The sequence below is a fragment of the Neomonachus schauinslandi genome, chromosome 5 (assembly GCF_002201575.2).
Source record: "Neomonachus schauinslandi chromosome 5, ASM220157v2, whole genome shotgun sequence".
In the NCBI taxonomy this organism is placed as follows: Eukaryota; Metazoa; Chordata; class Mammalia; order Carnivora; family Phocidae; genus Neomonachus; species Neomonachus schauinslandi.
Genome location: NC_058407.1, coordinates 153999163 through 154013359, shown reverse-complemented (window position 1 = coordinate 154013359; position 14197 = coordinate 153999163). Strand labels below are relative to the sequence as shown.

The 14197-nt window shown below is 50.9% G+C and overlaps 1 protein-coding gene across 1 annotated transcript in view; it reads right to left on the bottom strand.

Moving 5' to 3' along the window:
* The window catches only part of EEF2K (eukaryotic elongation factor 2 kinase), a 62869-nt gene that overhangs the window by 9854 nt on the left and 38818 nt on the right, over window positions 1–14197 (bottom strand). The window contains 10 exon segments of the mRNA XM_021686818.2: window positions 2717–2905; window positions 3062–3196; window positions 4264–4326; window positions 5189–5266; window positions 8407–8474; window positions 10743–10866; window positions 10868–10945; window positions 11671–11798; window positions 12062–12194; window positions 12529–12678. Of these exon segments, the coding sequence (XP_021542493.1) occupies window positions 2717–2905; window positions 3062–3196; window positions 4264–4326; window positions 5189–5266; window positions 8407–8474; window positions 10743–10866; window positions 10868–10945; window positions 11671–11798; window positions 12062–12194; window positions 12529–12678 (1146 nt within the window).

Genomic DNA, 14197 nt, shown 5'->3' with positions numbered 1-14197 from the left:
CACAAGCAGGGGGAGCAGGAGAGGGAGAAGCAGGCTTCCCGCCGAGCAGGGAGCCCGATGCGGGGCTCGATCCCAGGACCCTGGGATCATGACCTGAGCCGAAGGCAGACGCTTAACGACTGAGCCACTCAGGCGCCTGTGTGTTTATATTCTCTTGGGCAGATACTAGGAGTAGAATTGCTGGGTCATATGTAACTCTACGCCTAGACGTTGGAGGCGCTGCCCAACGGTTTCCCACCGTGGCCGCACCATGTTACATTCCTACCAACACTGCCCATTCCTACCTGCTCCGTGCTGCTCCCCCAAGATCCTTTCCATCGAAGCAGCCATAGAGACGCTTTTCAAGACCAAGTCAGGTCACAGTTCTCTATCAAAAGCAGCTCTATGGCTTCTTACCTCGCTTAGAGACAAATCCCAAACCCTCTATCAGCCCACGAGGCCCTTCTCAACCTTTGGGCTCCCAGAAGACCACCAGCTGTCCCTATATCCATTCTCCTCTGTCATATTTTTGCCAGCCCATGGCTGGCCGGCTAAAGACTACATTTCTCAGCCTCCCCTGTAGCCAGAACCTGTGTAGTAACACAAGAGTCCTATCCAGCCCCTCTGTCACATTCCCTGTCATATTTTTTCCCCAGCATATTAGAACAATGCCTGGCACAGGAAGTGCTCAATAAAGGCTAGTTATTTTTAATTCTGTTGGAAAGATTCTTATTTGTTAATTACAGTCTGTACTACCTCGTTCCCCACCTGAAAAGTTTGCTCCATGAGAGCAGGGACCCAGGACAGTGCCAAGTGTAGGAGACCGAGACGCTCAAAAACATGTGCCAGGGGGCGCCTGGGTGGCTCAGTCGTTAAGCGTCTGCCTTCTGCTCAGGTCATGATCCCAGGGTCCTGGGATCAAGCCCCGCATTGGGCTCCCTGTTCGGCGGGAAGCCTGCTTCTCCCTCTCCCACTCCCCCTGTTTGTGTTCCCTCTCTCTCTGTGTCTCTCTCTGTCAAATAAATAAATAAAATCTTTAAAAAAAAAAAGAAAAGAAAAAAGCATGTGCCGAGTAAATGAATGCCTTAGCAAAAAGGAGGCATTGGAGAAAGTGGGTGATGGGCTTTCTAGAGCTCACAGTAGGTTCTAGGGCGCATGCCCATCATTTTACTTGCTAAGCCATAAGCCTGCTGGGACACAGCTCACTTCCTTCCTGCCTGCCCTTTCCTAACCGCAGAGCTCTGTCCAACCCCACTCCTGCTAGGGGAAGCTGCTAGAGTCCATCCTCCAGAGAAAGGCCTTCGGGATGCCTACAGATGGGGAAACTGAAATGGCTTCTCAATCCCTTTACAAGGTTGCCAGGGTGTGGTTTGTGTAAACAGCCTGAGGTCACAAGGAGACTTCCCCCAGTCCTGGCCCCTCACCACTCATTCTGGGCTCCGAGATTACTTTATTCAGGCCTCAGATCCTCCTGAGTGTCCTCTCTGTGCCAGGCTTGGAGGCGGATGCTGGGGGAACAAGCCAAAGGCAGCTTTATACTGGAGTTGGCTCTACAGTCTCGTGACAGCCGATTGTGAAGTTATCAGGAATTTTTTTTCTTAAAGATTTTATTTATTTATTGTTTTAGAAAGGGAGAGCAGGGGAGGGGCAGCGGGAGAGGGAGGGAGAGAATCTTTTTTTTTTTAAGATTTTTTATTTATTTATTTGAGAGAGAGAATGAGATAGAGAGAGCATGAGAGGGGGGATGGTCAGAGGGAGAAGCAGACTCCCCACTCAGCAGGAAGCTCGATGCGGGACTCGATCCCGGGACTCCAGGATCATGACCTGAGCCGAAGGCAGTCGCTTAACCAACTGAGCCACCCAGGCGCCCAAGGAGGGAGAGAATCTTAAGCGCTCCATCAGCAAGCCTGAGATTGTGACCTGAGCCGAAATCAAGGCTTAACCACTTAATCAGATGCATAACCAACTGAGCCCCCCAGGCGCCCCTTAAAGATTTTATTTTTAAGTAATCTCTACACCCAACATGGGGCTCAAACTCACAACCCGAGATCAAGAGTCGCGTGCTCCACCGACTGAGCCAGGTGCCACTCTACAGATCAGAATTTGATTGTTCTTTTTGATGAAAACAAAGGGATGGGGAAAATATTGATAATGTAGATTAAACTTAAAAGCGTGTCACGTCTGTAATCATGACACGGTGACTAGCACAGGAAATCGAAGACACATTTCTCAGTACTTAAAACTATTACCTGATGCAGCAAAGTTGTTCACGTCTGACCGTCCCGTCACCTCTGCTCACGGCTCACCTCCCACACTCTGCCTGGCTGACTCCCACTCAGCTTTTAGGTCTAACTCAGAGGTTACCTTATTCATCTGTTCTCCAAATGTACACGGAGTATGTACTGTGTGTCGGGCTTTGTTCTCACTACCGGGGACCCAGCTGGAACCTGCTATCAGGAAGCCTCCACTGACCCTGTGACACCCACTCGGGGCCCTTCCCCACCTGCTTCCCCTAGTATCTTCTGCTTCTCCCATCACGCCGTGTCGTAATTGCCTGGAAACTGTCACCTTGTACTCATTCTTCAGGGGCAGAGCCCAATCCCACCAGTTTCAGCTAACCAGCAAGTGCCTGGCCCCAAACTGGTGCTCAGGAAGTTTCTGGGGCATGCACAAACCTGCAGGATGGGGAGGATGATGACCGAACCCCTGTCATGGCTGGGTCCCTGCCACCCCTCACCTTCAGAGAGACGTCGGCCAGGATGTGGTGGGGCAGCTGTGAGCACATGAGCCCCAGGCCCACGATGGCCTCCAGCTCACCCAGGTCAGCTGCGTGCTCCAGGTGGAAGACAGCCGACTTGCGGTCCCACTCCTCGTCCTTCTCGCAGAAGCGCCCGCCCTCGTGGTAGCGCACCATGGCCAGATGCACCTGCCGCACAGACCTGGGTGTTGGCCCGGCTGCCTGGGCAGCTGCACCCCCCGGGCCACCCAGCCAGCCTGCAGGAGGAAGCGATTAGTGGAGCAGAAGCGTGGGCCGGGCTCTGGGTCAGTGGCAAGAGGGCTCTGAGATGGGCATTGCTGGTACCTTCCCCAGGATGGACTTCCCGATTTTCTTCTCAAGGTCCAGAGCATTAAGCCTCTGCACTTCCAGGGCCACAGCGGAAGGTCTCGGCAGGTGGAAGCGGGAGGGGTTGAGGAGATTCCATTTCTCCACGCAGACCTGCAGGAGAGAATGGGACCCGGTTTACGGGCCAGGGAATGAGGGGCAGGAGCGCAGGTGCCGTCACCAGCCGCCGGCCGCTCCTACTGCACAAACCAGGCTAGCAAGCTGCAGGGAGCAAACCCTTAAGGTGTCAAATTTTCTTGGACAAACACGGCTCCATTTCTAACCCCTCAAATCCTGCCAATTTGTGGGCGCTGAGGGAATGTCATAGCACAAAGGCCAGCAGAAGTACTGTGGCAGTTCAAAGTGTTTCTCTCTCATTTATTGAGCAGGCTTTGGTTGGGGAGGTTGGGCCCTAAGCTGCCCCCTTGGCCTGTGACCCATACAAAGCACCAGAAAAGTCTGACTTCAGGCCCTGCAGCAAATCCACTCCGCTTGCTTCTGTGCATCAACAGGATGCTTTGGGGAATGGGTTTTGAAAACACAACATGTTCCCAGCTGCAGACACTCTCTTCCAAAGGTCCTTGCAGGACAGAGCCAGGTAGCTGCGTGTCCATGTGCGCTAAACATCCTGCCGTGCACACGGCATCCCCCATGACAAAGATGGGCCCGGCCCAGAATGTCAGCAGCACCACGGTTGAACCACCCTGCTCCACACCATGCTGAGACCTCGTCCCATGCGGTAAATAAATAGCGCATGGTGTAGATGATCTGCATAGAAACACTTGCCAGCGAACCCGGGGAAAGCTGCTTAAGATCTCGGTTTTCTCAGACGCAAAATGGGGATGAATAACGTTAGCCTGTCTCATTAGGTGGTTGCAACAAGTTAACAAATGCTATGAGGTTATATGGCATTACTTTGACATGTGAGCTGTGGTCCTTATAATCTGCCCTACCAGGACGGGCTATCCTGCTCTTCTCTATTCCTCTCCTCAGATGCCCCAGGGCCCCGCCCAAGCCAGGGGATCAAAAAGCATTTGCCAAGAGGACTGGCTCCTCTGCAAAATCTTCCTTTAGCTGGTGTGTGAGGCGCCTGGGCAGGCAGCAGTGACAGCAGAGAGGAGCTGCGGAGGCTGGAGAAGGCAAGCACACAGCCATGACAAGGATGCCTCGGGGCGCATTACCCGTCCGGAGCTGCCCAGGCTGTCTTCGTCTGACTCGTACCTCCGGTTACCGTTTGAGTGGCCCTGAGGGAGGAGGAGGACAGGATGAGCCATGGAGCGGCTCTCCCTCCCAAGAACCGGTCCCCACCTCCCCTCCAGGGGAAACCTCTTAGGGGACAGGCCCAGCCCCCCTCGCCACCCCCCACCCCCGCCAGGGGACCCTCCTCCTAAGGGACAGGCCTGTCCCCTAGGAAGGGCAGCTGGACTCTCGTGTGCCAAGCGGAGAGGATGCTGGGTTACAAGCAGGACCGATGTGCTGGTGTGCCCACAACCTTGCCCTCACCCTCTCTGTGTGCACAGATGGAAATGACTCAAAGGCACAGGATCGTGGCAGACGAGCTCCAAGAAAACCTCCTTCCTCTTACCAAAGCTCCCGTGACAGTCTTACTTGCAGGAACAGAGCTGAGACCAAAGGGTTGCCAGCAAGACTGGTGCGAAGGCTCAGACTCAACTCTGGCACACGGCAAAACCTCTACGTGGAAGACACTGCCGAAGCCACCCTCACCAGGATGCTGCTGGGTTCCCTTGGAAACCTGTCCTCCCCAGGGACGCCGGAATACCACGTGTGGAGCTGGACCCTCCCACCTACTCTAGCACCATTCCGACCTATTACCCAATAACCAGAGGTTCCAGCTTCGCCGTAAGAGTTGTCCAACATTTTCAACCCTGTCTAATCCCCCATACTTGACCCCTTACTAAACTTTCAGTCCACGTTATCCTGTTTTATCTTGTGCCCTGCATTTATTTTTATCTGAAATCATCTCATGTATCCATTTACCTGTTAAGTTCTCAAGACCCACTCACGTTTCCCCCCCCCCACCTTTCCGCCCTCCTGGACAACGAGGCAATAGAACACTCTGGTCTCATTTCCTTGGGGGTTCCTTACATGTTCGCGGGGCTCTGGGTCATCCAGATCACCCCGCTTCTCACTGGGGTATCCACTGTCTCCACTGTTTTCGGAGTCCTGTGGAGAGAAGATGGTCCTAGGGGTCTCAGTGGTCCTGAGTGGTGGTGACTTCCGGACATCCCAGCCATTTGCTCTCTCCTCTTTGTCCTGTCACCTCAGTTAACATTCTCTTCCCCCTGCCCTTGCTGGTTGGGTGACAAGGGAGCAGTACAAAGTAGTGGCAGAGAGCTTGCGCTCTGGAGCCAGACTGTCCGGGCTCGAGTCTGAGCTTTGTGGGCCCTGGGTAGCAGTTTCCTCAGCCACGGGATTCATATAGCACCTATATCCAAGGCTGAGGAGGAAGTGAGGTGTTAGCCACTGTGGATCAGAGGAAGTGCTATTATTAAGAGTAGCTCACCCATTTCACAAGCAGAAAAACAAAGGCTGGTTTATGGGCTATGACCCACGGACACAACTGTAGCACTGAGAGCAATATTTACTACAACGAAGTCCTCTGCCAAAACCACGACATATTTTTTATTCTTCTAGATAGTTCAGAATCTCTAAAACTTCAGTCATTTGTCTACAGCGTCCGGTTCTGGCCATATCTGCATGTCACCGGCATCACTATTCAGCTCATACTTTTACGTTTCCGTCTTCATTCTACTAAGAAGTATTTCAAACACGCCAATAAGAACGGAAAATACTAAAATGAACTCCCATGCACCTATCACCCGGCTTTGTCAGCTCCTGACATTAGGCCTTAGTTACTTCAGATCTTTTATTTTTAAAGATTGATTGATTATTTGAGAGAGAGAGAGAGAGAGAGAACAAGTGGAAGGGGCAGAGGGAGAGGAAGAGAGTCCCAAGCAGACTCTGTGCTGAGCACAGAGCTCGACCTGGGGCTTGATCCCACGACCCGGAGATCACGACTCGAGCTGATATCAAGAGCCCGACGCTCTGAGCCACCAGGCTCCCCTAGATCTTTTATTTTTAAAAGAAATTAAAACATTACTGTTAAAATCTAGATCTCTTGTGTGCCCCTCCCTACCGTATCTCTTTCCTGCTCCAGGTAAAACCACTTTTGTGAATTCATATTTATTATTTCTCTATAGATAAGCCATTTTTTTTTTACTGAAATAAATACATATTTAAAAGAAGTTTGGTGTCACCAGTATTAATGGATCCCTCTCCTAGACAGGCAGGAGCCATGCAAACATACACAGAGGAATCCTTAGACTCTGGTCTGGCCAGGGATCCCGCCACCCCGAGGAGCTGCATATCCTAAAAAGGCCCTGCCCTTGTGTCTAGAAGCACTATGGACTTCTCTTCTATCTCCCCCAAGGCTTTTGTTCTGTGTGAACTGAAAGGCTATTCTGGTTTCTTTTTAAAAAAATATTTCAAGGGGCACCTGGGTGGCTCAGTCGTTAAGCGTCTGCCTTCTGCTCAGGTCATGATCCCAGGGTCCTGGGATCGAGCTCCGCATTGGGCTCCCTGCTCTGCGGGAAGCCTACTTCTCCCTCTCCCACTTCCCCTGCTTGTGTTCCCTCTCTCGCTGTGTCTCTCTCTGTCAAATAAATAAATAAAATCTTTAAAAAAAAATTTCAGGTGGCGCAGATGGTTAAGCATCTGCCTTCAGTTCAGGTCATGATCCCAGGGTCCCTGGGATCAAGCTCCATGTCGGGCTCCCTGCTCAGCTGGGGGTCTGCTTCTCCCTCTCCCTCTGCCTCTCCCCTTGGTTGTGCTTTGTCTCTCTCTCTTTCAAATAAATAAATAAAATCTTTAAAAAAATACTTCAATTTTAAAAATTGAGATATAAGATACTCGATTGAAGTGTTTGGTGTGCTGAGTGAAAGGCTGTTTTTGAAAATGGAGGGCAGGCCATACCCAGAAGCTCCTGGTACCCAGCTCCTTACACCCTCTCCATTACGTGACCTTGGGCCCCTCCTCCCACCCTTTGGACTGAATCCCAAGCTGAGCAATAGAGAGCTCACTCATACCCCAGCTCTGTACTTCCCAGCTCTGGGACCCCAGGCGAGGCAGCCAACCTTTCCAAACCCGTTTCCTCATCTGAGAAATGGGGGGAATACCCACTCCAAGGTGGAGAAAAGAAGCAAAGTACAGCAGTACAGAGAGTGGGTTTGAGGCCAGATGGCCTGGATTTGAACCGTGACTCCATCACTGAGTGACCGTGAGCAAGTGGCTGAACCTTTCTGTGCCTCAGTGTCCCCAGTTCTAAATCAGGATCACGAGAGCATTGCCCAGGCAGCTTCTGAGATCAGGGCTAAGGAGCAGGTGGCTGAGGGACAGATGGGAGACAGGCTTTTCACCTTACGAATCTTCTGGACCTTTTCCTTTTCAACCATGAGAATGTGTGAGCTATTTTGAAATTCTAAAATTTATTCTAAGTCTAGACTGAAATCTACTATAAACGGAATAAAAAATGATATCTACCTCATAGGTTGTTGAGGCTTAAAGGAGAGTATCTATCAAGCTCTTAAAATAGCGTCTGCCCATAGGGACAATTCCATAATGTCAGCTCCTCTTATTTTTTTCTTCCACTCGAAAACTCTGAAAAGCAGTCACGAGTGAACTTGAACCTCTGGAGCAATCCCAGGGTGCAGCTTCAAGTGCACCTGAAGTCTGTGCGAGGGTGACCTCTCTGCAAAGTCTGTTTTTAAAATTCCTAGGGGTTTTTATTTTGACACTGTAATATAAGTTTGCGTGAATGCAAATGTGATGCCTTCAGCTTCCTACCACAGATCAGTCAGAGGCTGCTGGAAACCGGTCCTGTTTATCCAGCCTGAGAGCATCACATCGGATTGTGCTGTAAGTTACTCGTCTGAAACCCAGGATAGCTCCCTCCCCCAGGACAGCTATCCACACGCATGTGGCCAGACCAGCCCAGGGCTGAGCTCGCTCGGCATTTACCAGAAGGTTGCACTGTTGCTAATTTGGATTCCCTTTTAGAATCCAAATTAGAGGGGCACACAAGAGATCTAACCATCTCTGGGAACTGCGACGGAGCCAGCTCTTCCCAGAGGACACCACTGCCCGGGGCAGGAGGCTGAGAGTTATCTGCATTCCTCTGGGGCCCCTGGCAGTGCCCGGAGTAGACCTGGGCTGCCCACCTCTGGGTCTGAGAATTCAGCCTTGGTCCTGACTGGGAGTGAGTCCATTGCTCCCAGCCCTGCTTTCTTGGTCCCTCTCCAGCTTACCCGGTGGTTGTCCAGATGGTCGTGTTCTCGGGGTGCCATGTTGTCAAGGTCGCTGAACACAGGCCATTCTGGGCAAGAGAAAACAGAGATAATGCACCAGCTCCATCAGGAGAACTGTTTAAAAGACCAGCTACAGCCTAGAGCTGAATTCACCAGCCTTTTTTCATTTTAAAATTTTAAATTTTAAAATTTTCATTTAAAATTTTAAAATTTTTTTAAGAAGGTGCAAAAATGGGAAAAGAATGTTGTCAGCGCCTGGGGGGGCTACAGTGCTTCCTCACGAACTTATTCAGAGTTGGGGTGCCTGGATGGCTCAGTCGGTTAAGTGTTCAACTCTTGGTTTCAGCTCAGGTCATAATCTCAACGTCATGAGATCAAGCCCCGTGTCAGGCTCCTCACTTAGCAGAGTCTGCTTGGGACTCTCTCTCCCTCTGCCTCTCCCCTCTGCTCTCTCTCTAAAATAAATAAATAAATCTTAAAAAAAAAACAAAAACCCTTATTCATGGTCTGCCACTTGCTAGCTGTTGGAAATGGAGGGCAGGCCATACCCAGAAGCTCTGGTAGCCAGCTCCTTACACCCTCCCCATTACACGACCTTGGGCCTGTAAGGGTAGTCCTGAGCAGGTAACTTAACCTCTGTGCCTGAGCAGGTAACTTAACCTCTGTGCCTCCTCAAAGTTGTAATGTAAATATACTCGTGCAATGTGCTTAGAAGCACACGGACCTGGGCCATGGTTGGCCTTCAATGAGGTGCAGGTGTGAAGGAACAACAACCATGTGTGTATTTGGGACCCAATGAGCACCCACAGGTTGGGGAAGCCTCAGATGGCTTAAAAACCAACCACCTCCTTCCTGGTGGTTCCCAGTTTCTATCTCCCGCCCTGAGCTTCCACAGCCAATTCTGGCTTTTTTCCTTTTTTTTTTTTTTTTTTTTTTTTTAAAGATTTTATTTATTTATTTGAGAGAGAGAATGAGAGAGAGCACATGAGAGGGGGGAGGGGCAGAGGGAGAAGCAGACTCCCTGCCAAGCAGGGAGCCCGATGCGGGACTCGATCCCGGGACTCCAGGATCATGACCTGAGCCGAAGGCAGTCGCTTAACCAACTGAGCCACCCAGGCGCCCTGTTTCCTTTTTTTATGTGGTTCTTAATAATGGTTTTTCCATTTTAAAGTGGTTGAAAAATTTAAAAGAGTAGTATCTTGAGATATTGGAAAATTACATGAAATATAGAATGCAGTGTCTAGGGGCGCCTGGGTGGCTCAGTCGGTTAAGCGGCTGCCTTCGGCCAGGTCATGATCCCAGGGTCCTGGGATTGAGCCCCACATCGGGCTCCCTGCTCGGCGGGGAGCCTGCTTCTCCCCCTCCCTCTGCCTGCCTCTCTGCCTACTTGTTCTATCTCTCTCTCTCTGTCAAATAACTAAATAAAATCTTTAAAAATAAATAAATAAAATGCAGTGTCTTTATTGGAACAAGGCCCTACCTATTCATTTGAGTGCTGTCTATGGCCATGTTCATGCTGCTAATGCGGAAATCATATGTCTCACAAAGTCTAAAAAATTTACCCTCTGGCCTTCTAAGAAAAGTCTGTCAAATCCTGTTTCAAACTATACCCAGGGTCTTCTAAGTGGAAATGTCTAAAAGGCTTGACATTTGACACTAAAATCTTCCTCTTCTGCTCCTCTGTGGATTGCCCCAGCTGCATAAATGGCCCTTGAAGTTCTTCAGATCAAAACCCTGGAGAGTCATCTTTGCCCACCCTCTTTCCTGCAGACCCCACACCCGCATCATCAGCCAACTCTGTCACTTCAGCTTTGGGAATAAGGATTCCGTTTTCCTCCTCTGACCTATTCATATGATGTTCATTAATTTCCTAATGTTGAACAACTCTCAGATGCCTGCAAAAACCCTATTTGATTACGACAGAGTATTTTTTTAGGATACTACTGGTTTTTGTTCATACTTTATTTAGAATTTCTGTATTGTGTATTTATTTATAAGTGAGGTTGGAATGTAGGTTTTCTTTTTTTGCTGTTTTGTTAAATTTTGGTATAAAGGTTTTGCTAGTTTCAGAAAACACACTGAAAAATGTTACCTTGTTTTCTAAAATAGGGGTTGTTTTATTTATTTTTTTTTTTTTAGGGGTTGTTTTAATAGCATTCGGATGACTTGTGTCTTGAAAATTTATTCAGTGAACTCACTCGTAAAACCATCTGGGCCATGACCCTTTTTGGTTAGCATATCTGATTTCCTAACGTAAGTGAAAGCCAGTTTAGCAGTGTTCTTTCTGGTGCCTGTCCCCTCCAAGCATGATGACCAGGGACCAAAACATCACTCACGGAGGTGGTCCAGTTTCTGGCTGTGTGGTGTGGCCGAAGACGGGGAGGAAGGGAGAGAGTCAAAGGTCACATCACTCATGTTCTCATCTCCAGAGTTCTCTGAAAGGCGAAGGAGCAGGGGGGGGGCGACTCCCAGAGAGGGTTCTTACTCGGGGGCTCCCACACTTTTCCTCTGTCCCCCTCAAGATGGTCTTGGCCGATTGCTGGAGAATTAACAGGGACACCTGTGTTACATAGGAGCCCTCTGGGGAGTGAAGGACTCTTTTAGTAGCATGTTGTTCACCTGAACCCTGAGGCCCTTTCAGTCCATAGCTCCCATACATACCTGTTTAGGGACTAGCAAGAAATCTAAAAATAATCAGTGGGGGGTTAACCCGAAGGCCTCTAAAAAGGGGCATCTGGCATAAAAGCTCAAAGCCAGCCAGCATTCCCAAAGTGCTGACCATACTCTACAGCCCTGAGCTGGGGAATACCTGACACCATACATCCAGAATCCCAAGCTGGTCTTTGCCAAACGTCTCTTTTATCTGATCAAGGTAATGGCAGAGGGGGTGGGCACATCCTGGACATAGCCAAGGTGCCTGAAGAGCCAGGTCCAAGTCTAGTCCAGCCATTTGTCAACACGCCACACAAATACACATACCACACACCTCTCTCACTCACTCTACACATTTGGTCTCCTCACTCTGATCAGAATAGTCCGATCAAGTAGACCCCAGTTACTGTGTTAGTGGGGACACTTGGAAGGGCTTTGTGCACTGATCTGGGAGGGATGAGGGGCACAGATGGGGCTGAGATCCTTTGGGCCCTGAAACTCTTCAAGTAAGCATCACAGGGCCTAGGCTGCCATCACAGAGAAGCATGGCTTACTGGCCTAGCAGTGGAAGGGCCCCCGGTCCCTCTGAGCAGGTTCCCACTGGGCACCCACCAGCAGCTTGGTGTTCTGATTCACGGCGTCCCTCTCTCTTGGCGAGAGGTCAAAGGGAGCGAGGCCCATGCTCTTGCAAATCCGGTTGCAGGCATGAGAGTAGAAGAAGAGCGCCATCCCCCGGACACCTGCAGACAGAGCAGGGGAGTCTGGAGCATTGACTTGCTTTGTGACAGGGGCAGGGCAGCGCTGGGCACCATAAATGTGGCAAGGGCAGGCATCGAATATGCTGAAGTGGCAGGTGTCAGGCGTCCCAAGCTTCCATCCCCACCATCTTGGAAAAGCCAACCTACCACCTCAGCCGGTCTCCCTGGGTATACAACGAGCTGGGAGATTTGCGGGGCAGAGGGAGTGTGGTCTCCATGGAAACGAGCTGGCTTTCCCCACCTACCTAGGTTGCCATCTCCAAAGTCAGTGCCCTTCTCGGTGTGGATCTGCGGGTCAGTGTAGAGGTCGCCCACACCCTGGATGTCTACCACAATCAGCTGATGCCCGGAACGCTCAAATGTGAAGTGGCTGAAGGCCTGGGGGAGGGGCAGGGGGGAGACAGGAAGAGTAAGGTGACCGACCGCAAAAGACCAGGCTGTAGTCTGCATGGACACAGGTCAGCCACCACTGAGGGGCTGCAACACCCCAGCTCTGCCCACAGTGGGGCCTTTCCCTGCAAGGAGAGGTTGTAGAGGGGAAAGGGGAAAGGGAGGAACCCTGTTTAATCCTGCAGGGATGTTAGGTCTGCTCACAGAAGCTGGCTGGGTGGTCCCGTTTCAGAATCTACTTCAGGGGGGCTCCATGAGGCTTGAGGACCCTCTACGGGTGAGACCTCACACCCACAGGGACCCTCCCCTTCAGGGGCCTCACCTGTGGTGTCAGGCGCATGTTGTCATCACGAACAAAGCCTGAGTTGGAGTTGTACTTGATGTACTTGCCCTCGATATAGTGCTCCAGGTGGAAGAGAGGCTTGCCCGGTCTGTCCTTCAGCTCCACCACGCACATCTGCATGATGTCCACCTGGTGGGAGCGGAGCAGGTCAGGCAGGAGCCCGGCAGCACTCACCTCCGATGGCAGATCGGAGCAAAGGACTTAGGAGAAGCCAGCCTGCCCGGGCTCCCATCCTGGCTCCATCAGTTATCAGCTCTTTGCAGCTAAAACTGCCAACTGTCCCCAGAATCCACTCTCCCCTTTCCTTTTGAGAATGAAAACCCCTGTGATGGCCTAAATGCGTCTCCCCAAAATTCCTATGTTGACATCCTAATCCTCAAAAGTGATGATATTAGGTGGGGCCTTTGGGGAGGGGATTAGTTCATGAGGGAGGAGCCCTCATGAATGGGATTAGCGCCCGGATAAAGCTGACCACACAGAGCTCCTTCTCTAGGTCCGCCATGTGAGGACACAGCAAGAAGACACCGACTAAGGAACCAGGCGAGGGACCTCACCAGAATGTGACCATGCCAGCACCTTGATTTTGGACTTCTCAGCCTCCAAAATTGTAAACAATAGATTTCTGTTGTTTGTAAGTTGCCCAGTCCGTGGTATTTTGTTAGAGCAGCCCATAGGGACTAAGACAACCCCCATGTGAGTTCTAACAGGATGCACAGCCATCCAGTAAATGACATGGCTTGGCTTCCCTGGCGGCTAGGTGCAGCCATGTGACCAAGCCCAGCCAATGGGAAGCGAGCAGCAGTGACCATGGCAACCCAGCCTGCCCCCTCCTCCTCTGGCCAACCCGAGGCTGTAGAGCCGACATCTGCCAGTGAGGCCAACCTGGCCTCGTGGTCCACGGCCACACCCCAGAGGAAGGCAGAGCAGCAAGACCGAAGGAACCAGGCTTCTGGATGCCTTAAGGAGGCGTGGCACCAGCCCACCGTGAACCGCCCCCTCCCCCACCAAAGCAGGACAGTCAGATGAGAGAGAAAGAAACCATGTTGCGTTAGAACACGTTTATGGGTCTGTATGCTAGGCACCTTAGCCCGTGCCTTACACTAATACACTGAATATGGACCAACTGTGCCTCAGTTTCCTCACCTGTGGAATGGGGAATCTCACATTTAGTGTGAGGATGAAATCTGGTGATACGTGAAAGAGTCCGTCAACATTTGCTGATGCTCATATTACTAGTAGACACAACTCTAGAGCAGTAGCCACCAGACTAGAAAGGGTGGTTCTCTCTCTGCAATGGGGAGTTATGGGGGAACTTAGACTTTCCTTGCTGAATTTTTTACCAAGCACATATTTCATCTATACGCAGAGGGAAATGTGTAAGTCCTTTGAATGGTTTGTAAAGTGGGGCTGGCAAGACCTGAGACACTACCCACGGCACCCCATCCCCCTCAACAAGACCCACAATAGAAGGATCCAGGTCTGGGTTTCCCAAGGAAACAACCATCCAAGGAACTGTCTGGTGACCCAGCTGCAGAGGATGAAGAGGCCCCGAGCTGAGAACTGCCCCAAACATGGCCTCAGTTCCGAGAACCCGCCTAAGGGGAAGGAGCAGCTGGTTCTCAGAGGTTCCCACCCCCAAATACTGGCT